The sequence below is a fragment of the Pelobates fuscus genome, chromosome 9 (genome assembly GCF_036172605.1).
Source record: "Pelobates fuscus isolate aPelFus1 chromosome 9, aPelFus1.pri, whole genome shotgun sequence".
In the NCBI taxonomy this organism is placed as follows: domain Eukaryota; kingdom Metazoa; phylum Chordata; class Amphibia; order Anura; family Pelobatidae; genus Pelobates; species Pelobates fuscus.
In genome coordinates, this window is record NC_086325.1 from 100,232,539 (window position 1) to 100,249,952 (window position 17,414).

At 41.0% G+C, this 17,414-nt stretch overlaps 1 protein-coding gene across 2 annotated transcripts in view; it reads right to left on the reverse strand.

Annotated features, from left to right (window-relative positions):
• Window positions 1-17,414, reverse strand: part of BTK (Bruton tyrosine kinase) — a 158,167-nt gene that overhangs the window by 111,588 nt on the left and 29,165 nt on the right. For both annotated transcript variants that reach the window (XM_063432219.1, XM_063432218.1), the window contains exon 2: window positions 16,657-16,990. In XM_063432219.1, the coding sequence (XP_063288289.1) occupies window positions 16,657-16,794 (138 nt within the window). In that variant the 5' untranslated portion in view covers window positions 16,795-16,990. The remainder of the gene's footprint in view (window positions 1-16,656; window positions 16,991-17,414) is intronic.

Below are 17,414 nucleotides of genomic sequence, written 5' to 3' on the forward strand. Positions count from 1 at the left end.
AAATGAAGAATTTGTAGAAAAAAAAAAAAAAAGGGTTCAGGTCCTGCACGTAGTTCCCCTTTTAATACTCTTGTAAAGTGATACTCTTTAACAAAGACACACTGTTACAATTAATTCTGACTATCTGCAGAGTGATATCCTTTGCATAACTTGCAGAGTTCTTTTGTACAGATAATAAAATAATGCAAAACAGTTGTGTCATTGGTTTTACTATATGACCCTGATACGCTTAGACTATAAGACTCCTTTTATGTCTAATTGTAAGCTGGACATTTTATTCAAATTTACATTTGATGTAAAGGAACACTCAACGCACATGCAACATTTCAGCTTGCTGAAGTCCTTTGTCTATCAGGATATGCTCAATTTAATAGAAGTTTATAAATGTGCTAATTTCGATTTGAAAGTGGCACTTTTATAAATAATTGCAGACAATGGGGAGGGGGGCTTATCTATTGCTAACAGAAGTGGCAGGCATGTTATGCTAGAACGCGCCTGCCTTTTCGTCATGTCCGTGGACTTCCAGTCTTGCCCGACTAGCTCGATGAATGGAAGGCCCTGCACAGGTGAGCTTTCCGTTCAAAAGTCAGAGGGACGGATTTCACATTTGGCAGAATAAAAACCTGTCTAAAGGCACCTGTTCTGTAAGGGACACCTACTGCAGCACTTATAATGTGCCTTTGTTGGAGCTATGTAGATAAGTACCAAGAGTCTTGGCCAAGCAGCGGAACAACCGCCAGTGTGGCTGCACTGGGTCCCATCTGGTAGCCCATGCACTTAGCGCCACCCAATGGGTAATGATGAACCGGGCCCCGGTAGTGCTGTTAAAATCTCGTTGCGCTCAACTGGGTTCCAGTTAAGCTCCTTTAACAGTGCAACCAGGCCCTTGTTATGTGACTGATGCTGGGAAGAAGTGAAGTTACCTCCTACAAAATGCAAAGGGAGGCAGCATAGTAGGCACAGGAGTAGGAAGGAGCAAGGAGAGAGCCTGTTTCCGACCCAGACTCCCATGTGCCTAAGCCAGCATATGCAGAACCCCAAGGAAGCCACCCTCTTGCACACAAAACATGTTAAGAGGATGGCGTCTTGAAATATATAAATTATGACATGGATGTGTGCACCTATCTATGTGTGACTCTGTATGTCAGTGTGTGTATATGTCAGTGTGTATCTGTGTGTAAGTGTATGTTTGTTTAAGTGTGTCAATGTAAGTGTCAAAGAGATTATTTGTGTGTCCAGGTGTGTGTATATATCTGTGTGTCAAGGTCTGTGTATGTGTCAGTGTGTGTATGTGTCAGTCGTTGTACCTGTGTGTCAGTGTATGTGCATCTGTGTGTTATGGTGTGTATGTGTCACTGAGTATCTGTATGTCAATGTGTGTGTATGTGGCATTGTGTGTATCTGTGTGTGTATTTGTATCTATGTGTCAAGGTCTGTGTATATGACTGTATGTATTTGGGTGTCAAGGTGTGTGACAGTGTGTGTGTATCTGAGAATTTGTATATGGTCAGTGTGTTTATATGTATGTATTTGTGTATGTTAATGTATATGTACATCTGTTTAAGTATGCTTATGTATGCATCCAGACAAACAACAACACAACATGCAAACACATCCCTGCAATCAAAAATTACATACAAACATATCCTTGCATTAAAACTCCAAAACTATATACAAACACACCCTTAATTCAAGCACGAATACTGCACACAAGAGGGGGGGGGGTCTGACTTCCGGCCTGATCGGTTGCATGGAGTAGGAGCTCCATGCTGCAGAGAGCCAGCAAGCCAGATAAGCCAGCTAAGCCGACAAGTAAAAGCTTTGAAATGTTTTGAAGGAATTGGTGATAAAGAGTGATAACATAGAAACATAGAAACATAGAATGTGACGGCAGATAAGAACCATTCGGCCCATCTAGTCTGCCCAGTTTTCTAAATACTTTCATTAGTCCCTGGCATTATCTTATAGTTATGATAGCCTTATGCCTATCCCACGCATGCTTAAACTCCTTTACTGTGTTAACCTCTACCACTTCAGCTGAAAGGCTATTCCATGCATCCACTACCCTCTCAGTAAAGTAATACTTCCTGATATTATTTTTAAACCTTTGTCCCTCTAATTTAAGACTATGTCCTCTGGTTGTGGTAGTTTTTCTTCTTTTAAATATAGTCTCCTCCTTTACTGTGTTGATTCCCTTTATGTATTTAAATGTTTCTATCATATCCCCCCTGTCTCGTCTTTCCTCCAAGCTATACATGTTAAGATCCTTTAACCTTTCCTGGTAAGTTTTATCCTGCAATCCATGAACCAGTTTAGTAGCCCTTCTTTGAACTCTCTCTAAGGTATCAATATCCTTCTGAAGATATGGTCTCCAGTACTGTGTACAGTACTCCAAGTGAGGTCTCACCAGTGTTCTGTACAATGGCATGAGCACTTCCCTCTTTCTACTGCTAATACCTCTCCCTATACAACCAAGCATTCTGCTAGCATTTCCTGCTGCTCTATTACATTGTCTGCCTACCTTTAAGTCCTCAGAAATAATCACCCCTAAATCCCTTTCCTCAGATGTTGAGGTTAGGACTCTATCAAATATTCTGTACTCGGCCCTTGGGTTTTTACGTCCAAGATGCATTATCTTGCACTTATCCACATTAAATGTCAGTTGCCACAACTCTGACCATTTTTCTAGTTTACCTAAATCATTTGCCATTTGGCTTATCCCTCCTGGAACATCAACCCTGTTACATATCTTAGTATCATCCGCAAAAAGACACACCTTACCATCAAGACCTTCTGCAATATCACTAATAAAAATATTAAAGAGAATGGGTCCAAGTACAGATCCCTGAGGTACCCCACTGGTGACAAGCCCAAGCTTCGAATATACTCCATTGACTACAACCCTCTGTTGCCTGTCACTCAGCCACTGCCTTACCCATTCAACAATATTGGAATCCAAACTCAAAGATTGCAGTTTATTGATAAGCCTTCTATGTGCAACAGTGTCAAAAGCCTTACTGAAATCTAGGTAAGCAATGTCTACTGCACCACCCTGATCTATAATTTTAGTTACCCAATCAAACAAATCAATAAGATTAGTTTGGCATGATCTCCCTGAAGTAAACCCATGTTGTCTCTGATCTTGAAATCCATGTGTTTTTAGATGTTCAACAATCCTATCCTTTAACATGGTTTCCATCACTTTCCCCACTACTGAAGTAAGGCTTACTGGCCTATAGTTGCCCGACTCCTCCTTATTACCTTTCTTGTGAATGGGCACAACATTCGCTAACTTCCAATCTTCTGGGACTACTCCTGTTAACAATGATTGGTTAAATAAATCTGTTAATGGTTTTGCTAGTACACCACTAAGCTCTTTTAATAGCTTTGGGTGTATTCCATCAGGTCACATTGACTTATTTGTCTTTACTTTTGACAGTTGAAGATAAAAGCCAGCAGGAGCCAGCATATAGAGCACTTATGGACAAAAGTGAACGGAGCAAGCAGCAACGACAGCCGAAGGTAAATTTTGTGCAGGGGCAAAGGTTAACGAGTAAAGTAAATGAATCAACGAGGACATGAAGTGGAGTGGATAAGCATATAAGCAGATAAGCTGATTAACCAAGAGGAATATAAGGAAGGATATCAAGAAGGCTATAAGTGGCTATAAAGAGGTTATAAAGTGGATATAAAGTGAGCATTTTAAGCGGGATTCGTCCTTAATAGACAACCAGGAGACAACACACACCACTGTTTAAATTTAATTACTTGGGCACATCTTAGTAACCAACAGGGGTTATTGCTGGCACTCGACGCTGATAAAGCGTTCGATCGCTTGAATTGGCAATACATGGAAGAAATATTTTTGAGCATGGGTTTCCCTTTAGCATTTCTTCAAAGTATTTTAGTTCTTTACTCTCAACCAGCAGCGAAAATAAGCAATTCTGGTTTTCTTTCCCGTCTGTTTTATATTACTAATGGTTCCAGACAGGGATGCCCTCTTTCACCATTAATCTTTATTTTGTGTATGGAGCCCTTACTAAGACATGTTGAAAACCATAATGGGATACAGGGACTGAATACCCCTGTGGGTGTCTCAAAAATAGTTCTTTATGCGGATGATGTTTTGCTTTTTTTAACTAATCCAGATTTATCAATTCCAATTTTATTAAAGACACTACAAAGATTTGGAGAGATATCATACTATAAAAATAACCCCCAAAAAATCTCAAGCATTGTCTATTGGTCTTCCCACGTCTGTGGTACACGCATTACAAAATATACATCCTTTTGACTGGCGGAAAAAGTCAATAACATACTTAGGAATTAAACTTCCTTCCGCACATAATTTAATTATAAAAGAGAATCATATACCACGTATAATTAAATTAGAACAACAATTGAGATAATGGGAAGCCAAAAGCATATCTTGGCTGGGCCGAATACATACAATAAAAATGATGGTTTTACCACATATTTTGTACCTCTTCCGTACCCACCCAATTGCTATACCGAATACAATATTAAGTAAATTTCAAATCTTAATAAATGCAGACATTTGGAAAAGGAGACCTCCTAGAGTAAAGCAGAACTTACTGTGGCTTCCATATGAGAAAGGTGGCCTTGGTATTCCGAATGTTACAATGCATTATAAAGCCTCAATATTAGCACAGGGCATATCAGTAGCATTAGAAAACGCTTGCATGCATCAAGGCACATTACTACAAGCCTTGTGGACGGGTAAAATAAAAATAGGGAAGAAAAATTATATGCTACCAGTTACCAAAACACTACTTCAAATTTGGAAACAAATTATCCCCAAAATTGTAGATGATATGGTTTTGCTATATGCAGCCCCGCTACAGATTATTACTGCCTTCACATCAGACTTATGAGTGGACACCTGGTTAAATCATGGTGTCTCACAGGTTCGTTTTTTTTATAATACTATAGGCATTAAGCAATTCCCTGAAATACTTAAAGATTATTCCATACCTCTGAGAGAGTTGTTTTCCTACCTACGCAGTGGTGTATCCTGGTTTTGTGCTGCCCTAGGCAGGACAAAACTCAGGCGCCTCCCCTTCCCCCCCCCCCCGCGCCACCCCCACCCAACCTTTCCCCCCGCCCCGCATTCTAAATACACACACACACATTCACTGACAGATACGCATACACTAGCTAACAGAAACACACACTCGCTAACAGAAACACACACACACTAACAGACACACTCACACTCAGTAACAGACAAACACACTCACTAACAGACACACACTAACAGACACACACTCACTAGCAGACACAAACTAGCAGACACACACACTCACTAACATACACACACACTCACAGGCAAACACACACACTAACAGACACACACAGTCAGACACACTAACAGACACACACACTAACAGACACAGACACACACTAACAGACACAGACACTAACAGACACAGACACTAACAGACACAGACACTAACAGACACAGACACACACTCACCCACCCACATTAACACATTTTTAAAATTTATTTTTAACACATTTTTTTAAATTTATTTTTAACACATTTTTTTTTATTTTTAACACATTTTTTTTAAATTTATTATTAACACGTTTTTTTAAATTTATTTTTAACACATTTTTTTTTATTTATTTTTAACACATTTTTTTAAAATTTATTATTAACACGTTTTTTTAAAATTTATTTTTAACACATTTTTTTAAAATTTAACACCCCCCCCAGCCTCCTTACCTTTGGGAATGCTGGGGGGGGGATGTCTCTTCCTCCCTGGTGGTCCAGTGGCTGCTGGGCGATCGGGCGGCACTGCCTGGCGGGCGGGCGGCCGGCGAGGGAGCACTTCCCCTGAGCTGTCTGCTCAGCTCCCTCGCGCGCCTCAGAGTGAGGCTGGGAGGCGGAGCCGGAATATGACGTCATATTCCGGCTCCGCCTCCCAGCCTCACTCTGCGGCTGGCGAGGGAGCTGAGCAGACAGCTCAGGGGAAGTGCTCCCCCGCCGGCCGCCCGCCCGCCTGCCCGCCCGCCAGCGCCGCCCGACCGCCGGCATGTCTGTTAGCCGCAAGGCTGACAAGACATTTGCCTTGGGCATTTGGGGGCGGCTTTTTTTGCCGCCCCCTGGAAAATGCCGCCCAAGGCAAATGCCTTGTTTGCCTCGCGGCTAATACGCCCCTGTACCTACGCATTAGGAATATACTTCATGGATTTAATATAAAAATAGAAGAAATAAAAACACTTCCGCCTTTGATATACAAATGTATGGGTAAATTACCGACTATTAAAACTTTATCATTATCTTATAATAACATTATGAATATAGGGAATGAAGCAAAACCTATATATATGCAGAAATGGGAGTTAGATTTAGATTTAGGTTATCAATTTTCTTTATCCAAATGGCATCAAGCATTAAAACTAACCAAAAAGGCATCATGTAATTTACAACACTGGGAATCATACTGTAAATTGAATATGCGTTGGTACCTGGTGCCAACTAGGATAGCTCATATATACGCAGGGGCATCAAATTTATGTTGGCGCTGCCTTAACAGGAGGGCACTCTATATCATATTTTTTGGTTATGTCCAGGTATTACTAAGCTTTGGAAAGAATTGGTAAGATTTTTTCAAAATGATTTGAAAGCAGTGATATCTACCCAACCCGAATGTTTTTTTTTTTACATATGTTTTCTATACCGCTCCCAGAAGAGGTTATTTATATTAATATTCACAGTTTGATAGCAACTAAAATTGCTATTGCATACAGCTGGAAAAAAATACAGACTCCTTTATTGTCAGAGATAATGATAAGACTAGACTCCTGATGTACTTATGAATTGATGGCTGGTCGTTTGAAAGGACAGGAAACTTTATACAAAAAAAGGTGGAATAAATGGTTGGAAATAAGAGATACCGTATATACTCGAGTATAAGCCGACCCGTATATAAGCCGAGGCCCCTAATTTTACCCCAAAAAACAGGGAAAACTTATTGACTCGAGTATAAGACTAGGGTGGAAAATGCAGCAGCTACTGGTAAATTTCTAAATAAAATTAGATCCTAAAAAAGTTATATTAACTGAATATTTATTTACAGTGTGTGTATATAATGAAGGCAGTGTGTGTGTGTATGAATGCAGTGTGTGTATGCAGTGTGTGTATGAATGCAGTGTGTATATAATGAATGGAGTGCAGTGCGTGTATATGAGTGCAGTGCGTGTATATGAGTGCAGTGTGTGTATGAGTGCAGTGTGTATGCAGTGTTCATATAATGAATGCAGTGCAGTATGTGTATATGAGTGCAGTGTGTGAGTGCAGTGTGTATATAATGAATGCAGTGTGTATGTATGAATGCAGTGTGTGTATGAATGCAGTGTGTATATAATGAATGGAGTGCAGTGTGTGTGTATGAGTGCAGTGTGTGTGTATGAGTGCAGTGTGTATGCAGTGTGTATATAATGAATGCAGTGCAGTGTGTGTATATGAGTGCAGTGTGTGAGTGCAGTGTGTATATAATGAATGCAGTGCAGTGTGTGTATGAGTGCAGTGTGAATGCAGTGTGTGTATGTATGAATGCAGTGTGTATGCAGTGTGTGTATGAATGCAGTGTGTGTATATAATGAATGCAGTGCAGTGTGTGTATGAGTGTGTGTATGAATGCAGTGTGTGTGAGTGCAGTGTGTGTGTGTGAGTGCAGAGCATTGGTGGGGGTGGGCATTTTATTAATTATTGTTATTTAAATTATTATTGTAATATATATTTTTTTAAATGTTGTTATTATTTTTTTATTATTATTATTTTTTTTTATTATTATTATTTTTTTTATTTATTTTTTCGTCCCCCCTCCCTGCTTGTTAGCTGGCCATGGAGAGGGGCTCTCACTCCCTGGTGGTCCAGTGGATGGGCTGTAGGAGGGGGGCTGTCAGGAAGCTGTAACTTACCTTCACCGCAGCTCCTGTCAGCTCCCTTCTCTCTCCTCCGTCCGTACAGCTCCCAGGTCAGCTTCCTCTGCAACTCTCGCGGCCGCGCGGAGCGTTGCCACGGTAACCCGTGGCAACGCGCTGACCCCGCGGCTCTAGCGAGAGTTGCAGAGGAAGCTGACCTGGGAGCTGTACGGACGGAGGAGAGAGAAGGGAGCTGACAGGAGCTGCGGTGAAGGTAAGTTACAGCTTCCTGACAGCCCCCGGTCCTTGTCTGTATTATGGCAATGTAAATTGCCATAATACAGACAACTGACTCGAGTATAAGACGAGTGAGTGTTTTTCAGCACAAAAAATGTGCTGAAAAACTCGTCTTATACTCGAGTATATACGGTAGATATGTTAAAGGGTTATTATATTTTTCTCCCCTTTATGCTTTACTTAACGTTTAAAGAATATAATGAGAGCTAGACTCAAAAGGGATTTAGCTAAATAGGCTGTTGTTCTATCCCCCATTCCCCACCCCTCCCTGTTACAATCCTTTATTAGAGCGTAAATTACTCTTTTGATTTGGACCGAGAGGAAGTGATAGTTTTCAGTGGTTTCTCTAAACTTTAAGCAAATGAATATTGATTGATTTAAAAAAAATAGAGAAAGGAAAAGAATCTAAAAAATATTGTTGTAATCAATTGTTTTACATGAATTAATGCATACTGTTATGTGAATAATATTGTTTTTTAATAGTGTGTAATTACAGATTAAATTATGTACTGTTCCCTTTTTCCCACTTCTCTTTTTTGTATCCCAATATTATATATATATATGCATAAAACATTAACAATAAAAATGATACGAATACTGCACACAAACGTAACCCGCATTTAAAAGCCAACACCACATATAAACACACCCCTACAATCAAACGCAAACATTACTTACAAACACACCCCTGTATTAAAACTTTAAAATTATATACAAACACTCCTTCATTCAAACATTAACCCTACACACAAAAGCCCACCTGCATTTCAAAGACAACACTGCAAACAAACATACCACTACATTCAAATGCAAACACTACACACAAGTACACCATTGCATTCCAATAGCAACAGTATATACAAATACACCCCTAAATGCACACACATATTCTGTACAAAAACATGCTAACATTTAAATGCATAAACACTACTCACAAATACAACCCTGCAAGTATGGGCAAATGGTAAATCCCCGGCTCGTTGGGAATCGAAAAATGGGGATCTACCTTTTGGCTATCTTTGTGCCAAAAGGGGCCCAAATATATTTAGTACACTATGGAGCTCTCTACATTAGTTCTGCCACTGCCTTGGTTAATGTTCTCTAAAGTCTAGTTAGCCTCCTATGCAGTGGTGTAGCTAGAGCTTTTGCTGCCAGGGGCTGTTCCTGAGTTTGCCACCTATCTCGACCCAAATACAAAATCTTTTCCATCTGAAAAGATTTTTTCATTGAATACGTTCCAATATAATTGTCAGTTTCACCAATAAAGTGGCTTTGTAGAATTATCGGTGAAACTGACAAGATTTTGTATTTGCACTTTGGTTGCACATTAAAGGTTTTGAATGTATTAGTACTTTGTATAACACAGTACAATTTATTTATTTGAATATAATAATTATAATGATAATAATAATTTGCGATTTTTATAGCACTTTTCTCCCTGTGAGACTCAAAGCACTTTACAAATATACAAACATAAAGACATAAAAGTTAGGAGTTTCTGAAGGTCAGATGAGCGGACTGAATGCCTGATGGAAGAGGTGGGTCTTTAGCTTTTTTTAAAATGACTGTAAGGACGGTGCCTCTCTGATTGTGCACGGTAAAGAGTTCTAGAAGGTGGGGCAGCGTGGCTGAATGCCCTGGAACCTGAGTCTGTCTTTATTCTTGGCACTGACAGGAGGGTTTTGCTGACTGACTGAAGTGAATAGGATGGAATGTAGGGTGTCAGGAGCTCTTTCAGGTACTGTGGGGCTTCTTTGTTTAAGGCTTTGAAGGTTAGCAGGCCAATTCTAAAATATGTTTGCCAATTAATTGGAAGCTAATGCAGGGAGTGGAGAATAGGTGTTATATGGCAGGAGCAAGTTTTATTGGTCAGTAGTCTGGCTGCTGCATTTTGTACAGTCTGAAGGCGATAGTTCTTTTTCTGGGAGGCCCAAGTAAAGAACATTGCAGTAATCTAGCCGAGTGGATACCAATGCATGGATTAATGTTGGCATATCATCCAGTGGAATTAGGTGTTGTGTCCGGGCTATGTTTTTCAGATGAAAGTAGGCAGATTTTATTACAGAGGAAATCTTCTGTTGAAATGATACTCCAGAGTCAATCAGCACGATGTTTCGTACGTTTGATGAACTAACGATTTCAGAGCCTCCAAGCTCCAGGTCAGTTGGGTGATCATGGGATATTTCTGTTGCCTGGGGTCCCCTCATCAAGAGTAACTCTGTTTTGTCCGGGTTCACTTTAAGCCAACTAGCAGGTCTGCTAAGCAACTGTTGATGCGGCATGTTGGGTCTGTGGTATCTGGAGCAAAGGAGAAGTAAAGTTGTGTGTCATTAGCGTAACAATGATACCTTAGGCCATGTCGTCTAATGATGTCCCCCAGTGGTAGCAAGTAAATTGCGAATAGCATGGGAGACAAGATGGATCCTTGTGGAACTCTGCAGGTCAGTTTGGTTGGTGCTGATGAGCTTGATCCTGATGTTACTCTCTGTGATCTACGAATGAGGAAAGATTTAAACCAGTAATGGACTATGCCTTCTAGACCACAGATGTGCTAAAGGCGCTCTATTAGAATTCTGTGGTCAAATGCAGCAGAGAGATGCAAGATTAGGATGGAGTAATCACCTTTGTCTCTCGCCAAAAGGAGATCATTTAGCACTCAGACTAGCGCTGTTTCAGTGCTGTGGCGACATCTGAAGCCTGACTGGAAAGGATCAAAGATGTTCAAGCTTGATAGATGGACCTCCAGTTGAGTTGCTTCTACTTTTTCAATTATTTTCCCCAGAAATGGAAGGTTGGATACTGGTCTGTAATTAGCCATGCATTCTGGGTCTAAAAAAGGTTTCTTTAGGAGTGGTTTTACCACAGCTTCTTTTAGAGGATCTGGGAAGTCTCCAGTTTTTAGTGAACACTGCACTATTTTTGTGAGGGCTGGGGCATGTGTTTCAATGCATGTAGATATAAGCTGAGTTGGAGCAGGGTCTAAGTTTATTTAGTTATTTATAAAATATTTTACCAGGAAAGATACATTGAGGTTTCTCTAGTTGTCAAGTATGTCCTGGGTCCACAAACATTGCATTGATACAATAGGGTACAATAAAATACAAAAAACAATATTAATACACAATATATACAAAATTTAACATAGAACAGGTAGGAAATATATAATCAACCATGACAGGTGCATTCTGTTTTTGAGGTATGTAGAGACGGATCTCTTAAAGGACTTTAGACCTGGGGAAGATTTGAAAGTGTGCGGGAGGTCGTTCCATGATTGCGGTGCTCTGTGGGAAAAGGAGGATCAGGCTGCATTATTTTTGTATTGAGGTAGGCTAAATAAAGTGCTGGTACTGGATCGGAGGTAGGATGGGAGCTTCCCAGAAAAGCTCTTAAACACAAGGCTGGAAAGAGGAAGGTGTGTCTGGATTCCAGAGACAACCAGTTAAGTTCTTTTAGCATGTCACAATGGTGGGCCCTGTAATTACATTGTAGCAAAAATCGGCAGAACAAGTTATACGTTTATTAAGGTGCATATACTACATCCCCATAATCAATGATTGGCATCAGCATTTGCTGTAAAATTGTTTCCTTTACTGTAGGGTTTACTGTAGGGATTTACAGGGCACCTAGTTTTGGATAAAGTTGAGATGCAAGTTTTTCTATGTGGAGGCCAAAAGATAAATTGGGGTCTAACAACATACCCAAGTATTTGAAAGAGTGGAGTGCGGTTAGTGTGCTATTTGATTTTGTTTTGATTGATAGGTGGGAATTGTGTAATTTGTGTAATTTAGGTACTGCTCCAAAGATCATTGTGGCAGTTTTGTCAGTGTTTAGGAAGAGTTTGTTATTTTGCGATCCACTTTTCTAAGTCACACGTACTGGGGTGTAACTTTTGCATGGTTCTTTTAACTCCCTTTATATTCACATTTGTAAAAGTGGACCATAAACTGGGGCAATTTTGCATTCCATTGTAGTGGTTCTGGTGTGTAACTGTTTGGCCTGCTGTAAAGGAAGCTCGGATTGAGGAAGTCTTGACTCTGAATAAAATCGCAAATGCTTCACACTTATCCTGAGAAAAGTTGGTGGGGATATGCATGCATGCTGGTTTGCAGAGCCCTTCTACTGTGTGCAGTCATCAAGCTGAGGAGATCCTGCCCAAGCAGGGATAGGGTGTCATCAATCCAAGTGTTGAAGTCTTCCAATATAAACCATCTGGGGTGTTTAAGGATTAAGCCAGCCAAAAGATCTGAGAGTTCCTGAAAAAAATCTCTTCCCATCTCCTGGGGGTCTGTATATTAACAGTATCCGGAATCCTATATCTATTGAGAGGCTGGCAGCTACGCATTCAAAAGATTGGGGTTTGTGGACTGATATTGGTCTGGGATTTAAGGATGATTTCGCACCGATCATAACTCTACCTCCCTTGCAATTTTGTCTCGGGCGGTGGAACACCGTGTAATTGCCTGGAATAGCTGCCTCTAGAATAGGCCCTGCATTTTCATCTAGCCATGATTCTGTAATGCACGCTAATTTGCATGTTTTAATAAGGACGGCAATAATAGCTATTTTGTTCCTTATTGATCTGGCATTGCACAGGATTGATTTGATAGGACAGTCTTGGGATTCTGAGTTTTTGCTCTGTACTTTGGAAACAGTGTATCTTCTAATGGGGATCACACAAAGAGGTGGAGCAGCTGTGATAGTGTCAGGAGATTGAACTATAAGTTTTGATTTTCCTCCATGACAGCCCCTATCAGTCCCTTTGAAGATGCCAAGTGATTTTAGGGAAACCACTAGAGAGGGACAGAGTGCAGTGACCGCTTTTTGGTAATATAAGTACTTTAAAATGCAAGGGTGTGGGTGGCGTGGCCGGCAGCGATACTGAGCGGACGACTTCTCACGGAGCTCTGCTCAGACCCAGAGAAAAACACGGTTAAAAAACACGAAATCGTGGCGATTTCACCCGAGAGACAGACACCCCCCAAGCAAAGACAATGGGGAAGAAAAATAAGAGGATCCAAGGTCCAGTCCAGCCCCAACAGCCTGATATCAGACTAGCTTTCGAGAGGCCTGTGATTCCACAGAGACCTAAGATGGCGCCTGAGGCCTGCTGCACACCCGAGGCATCTGAAGCCTCCCTGGAAGATGAAGACTCATTACCCTCTCCTCGATCAGATGCTCGATCTTACACTCCAGAGTCTGAGGAAGACAAGGCTCCCGCCACGAAAGGCAACATAAAAAGGCTCTTGGTGGAGCTAAGGCAGGGACAACCTCCAGAAAATTCAGACAGAGGTGGAGGAGGTACGACAGAAGGTCCAAGGCCTAGAATCAAGAGAAACCTCCAGGGATGAAAAAATATGGGCTACAGGCAGGGTCGGATTTAGATGAAAAGAGGCCCTAGGCTATTCCACTTATGAGGCCCTTTCACCTCCCATTTTTAAGTTTGTAAATTACATGAGAGACAATAAAATACATCATTACTGTGATATATATCAATATGTTAAATGAAACATGTTGTGATTGGTAAAATGTGGCACGGATAATAAATTAAAAAAGTCGAGATGAGGAGAGGGGGGTGATTGTGAGAGGGAGGGGGGTGATGAGGAGAGGGGGGTGATTGTGAGAGGGGGGGTGATTGTGAGAGGGAGGGGGTGATGAGGAGAGGGGGGGTGACTAAAAAAATTACCTTAAATCCCTGGTGGTCCAATGGGAGCTGCCTGGTGGTCCGGTGGGGTCCCTGGTGGTCCGGTGGCCCTCATTTCCGGTCTGCAGCTCCGCAGAGCTGCAGATCATGGATCTCGCGAGACCCAATCAGAGCGTTGCCGTGGTAACCTGCGGCAACGCTCTGATTGGGCAGTGCACAACACAGTTAAGAGGCTGACCCCACTGCCCAAAGTTGTGAGACCCAGATCCTACAAGTAAATGGGGATCACACAGTGACAGAAGATGTTTGTAGCAGAACCCCTTTTGGCTGTCCAATATATTCCCTATCTATTGTTGGAACCTAAAAGTTTCTCCTGTGCCTGGATTATACAGAATCACCTACAACCATATGTGGCCATGCTTCGTTCGGTAAAAGATGTACAAGTCTGCATGTGAACGGCTATATTCACCATACGAACCAATGTACCGAACAACCGGACCACCATGGTGTGAAGTGTGGCAGTAATTTACCTCCCTGTATGATCGTTCCATTCGCTTGGTTTAAACGCACGAACACTCTGTTATATTCCCTGGGTGGCCGTTATTTCGGCAGCCGAACGCGTGGCGGCGGCCATCTTAAACCCGCGAACAGCGGTGTTTGGTCGTCGAGTGTCTGGAACTCAAAACAGACACTCGACTAACTGAACACCGCTAAGACCTCCAGGACTTCAAAAAGTGCCGATTGAAACACACGAACGGCCCGTCGTTCGGTAGGATGAATCCCACGAACTAGGGGATTCATCCGACTACCAACTTAACCATGGATGGCATAGCCTTTCGGGACTTTTGATGCACGAACAGAGACCGACCGCAGGGCCAGAACTCATGGAACTATTTTCGTCTACTTTACCCATGCGGTCGGTCAAAACTTTGCTTCTTCATAACTCCCGAACCCCTGGTCTGATCTGGGTGATTTTTGGATATGTTCCTCACCCAGATCAGGGCTACCAGGGGTACCATATTTAAAGGTGTGCCTGCCATATTTGGGGTGCATCCAGGAATGGGGGAAAAATATGTACTTTATAATTATGTTAACTGTTAAAGTAAGGGGAGGAGATGTGTGGGAGGTGACGTCTATGTAATTGGTTACTGTAGTAATTATAGTGAGTCCCTCCCTTGCATGGGAGAATCTCATAAAAGCAGGAATTGTGTGATTAAAGTTCAGTTCTACTCCTGATACTGTGTGTCGTCCAGTGATTGGGAAAGGTGATGGGATACTATTGGATTTTATTGCTGATTGTGCTGGTTACCCTCCTGGATTTACTATTTGTTCCTGCATTCTTTTAATATGCCAGTGGAGTTAAGCTGAAATCAGCTCTCCGCTACAATGTTAAAAACCCAATTGGGATACATCATAAAACAACGGTTCACAGGACTCTGCCACTGGCCACTGATCCTTATGGTCAATAAGCAACCACCAAGTTTTAACATAGAGACCAAAGAGAATGACCAGTACCTCGTTACTGACCCCTATTGTTATACCCATTACGATGTCACAATGCTTACACATACCGTAATACTTATCTGAATATAATGGAAAAGTTGTACATGCTATTCTAAAATTAATAAAATACACAAAAAAAAAAATGCAAGGGTGTAAATCTTTGTGTACTCTTAAAGGACCATTCCATATCCCAAAAGCACTTCAGCTTTCTGAAGTGTGTTATGGGGGAGGAGTAGTTTAGTTAAACCCCAGTTTATAAAATGCTGATTTCCATGAGAAATCAGCACTTTTAAAAATTAACCAGGGAACACCCCCTTTTACCCTCCCGACTGTCAATCAAACAGCCAGGGTTTTTTTCTTGAACTGTTTAACCCCAAAATGTGCCTCCAGAATCAATATGCAGGTTTCCCAGGCAGCATCCGGATTCTGAATTACACTTTCAGGAAGCTCGGAGTGTCACCTGGCAGAGGCGCCGTTGATTTGCTTAGAGTAATTAGCTGATGCTCTAAGTCAATCAGTAGCTCCACATTGATAAAAAAAAAAAGGTACATTTCTTTGTTATCAATGTGGAGCTACTCGTTGGATTAGAGTGTCAGCTTCCTGAAACTGAGATTCAGAAGCCAGATGCCGTCTGGGGTACCTGTAAATCGGTGCTGTAAGGTTTACCATTCAAGAATGGTATAACCCCTAACTTAAGAGTGCAATTCAATTCAGATTAAGTTGTTATGGTGACTGGAGTGTCCCTTTAACCATGCAATGTAAACTTTGCAGTTTCTCTGCGGAACAGCGACAGTGCACACAGACCACTTCAATGAGATAAGGTGTCCTGGGTGTCTATAGTGTCCCTCTAAGCACTAACTCTAAGTCTAAACCTGAAACAAAACCCTTTACTTTAATCAGAGGTTGAATACCTCATAAAAATTAAACACACCATGTGCCCAGTGCTAAATGTAACCCAATGATTGTAAACAGCCTTCATTCAACAACTATAACCCCTCTCAAGATTGTAATCCTCCTAACAACAAACACTCTATGTAAACTAACTCTTATAATAACCCCTCTCCCACCTTACCCTAGCACTTCTAACATTATCATTAACCCTGCAATGCACTCACACAGCTGCATACACTCACTATGCTCGCAGACAAACACAATATGTTGCAAGTATTGCCTGTATCTCTAGAACAGTGCACCAATAGTGTTCACATATAAGGATAAAACATATATTTTGTGTCTTCATGTTTGTTTCAGATTTGGAGGACACATTTTCTATGAATCAAAAAATAACTAAATTTACAGATTCTGTCAATATGTATACTCACTCCTTTGTCAAAGTCATATTCATAGTATGTGATTTTAGACTCTGTTAAAACAAAAAGTCTCTTCTTGTAGTTGAGAGGTGATGTCTTGCGTTTTTGCTGTGACCTCTTTAAGAAAATACTCTCCAGGATACTGGACATGGTCTGCTACCCGCTAAGGAGGGAGGGGAGATGAAGGGTTCTCTAGTAGTTAATAGCTAAATTTTCCTTCTTATTAAAAAGATGAATTGCTTGGTTTTCTTGTATGTCTGGTTTTCATCTGTCTCTTTTTTGGATATTAAATACATCAACATCACATGTCTTCTTTAGCAACCGGACGTTCAATCAGATAATACATCTGAAACAAACAAGATATGGTCAACATTACATTTACATAAGGTAACATAAAAAAGCTTAACAAGTAGGGGTTTTTTTTTCAAGCCAATTGTAACCATCACTTGATGATTCAAAAAATAAGAATGGAAAAATATGGTCATCTCAGACCATAAATTAGTGTGAGAACATATCACTCCTCCAACTGACAGAACACCAGAACAAGGCATTATAAAACAGAAAATGATTAGTTGTTTTTAGTTTTTAAATACTATAAGGTACTCAAAAATGTTGAAGGCAGACATGAAGGGACATGCACATATGGGGATGATTGATACTCATTGTCTAATCAGGTGCAGTTATGGCACAAGGGCAAGTGATCTCCTTTAGAAGGTGCCAGACAGCTAGTACCAGGCCGGGTACTGTTATTTAATGTAAATGTTAAGTAG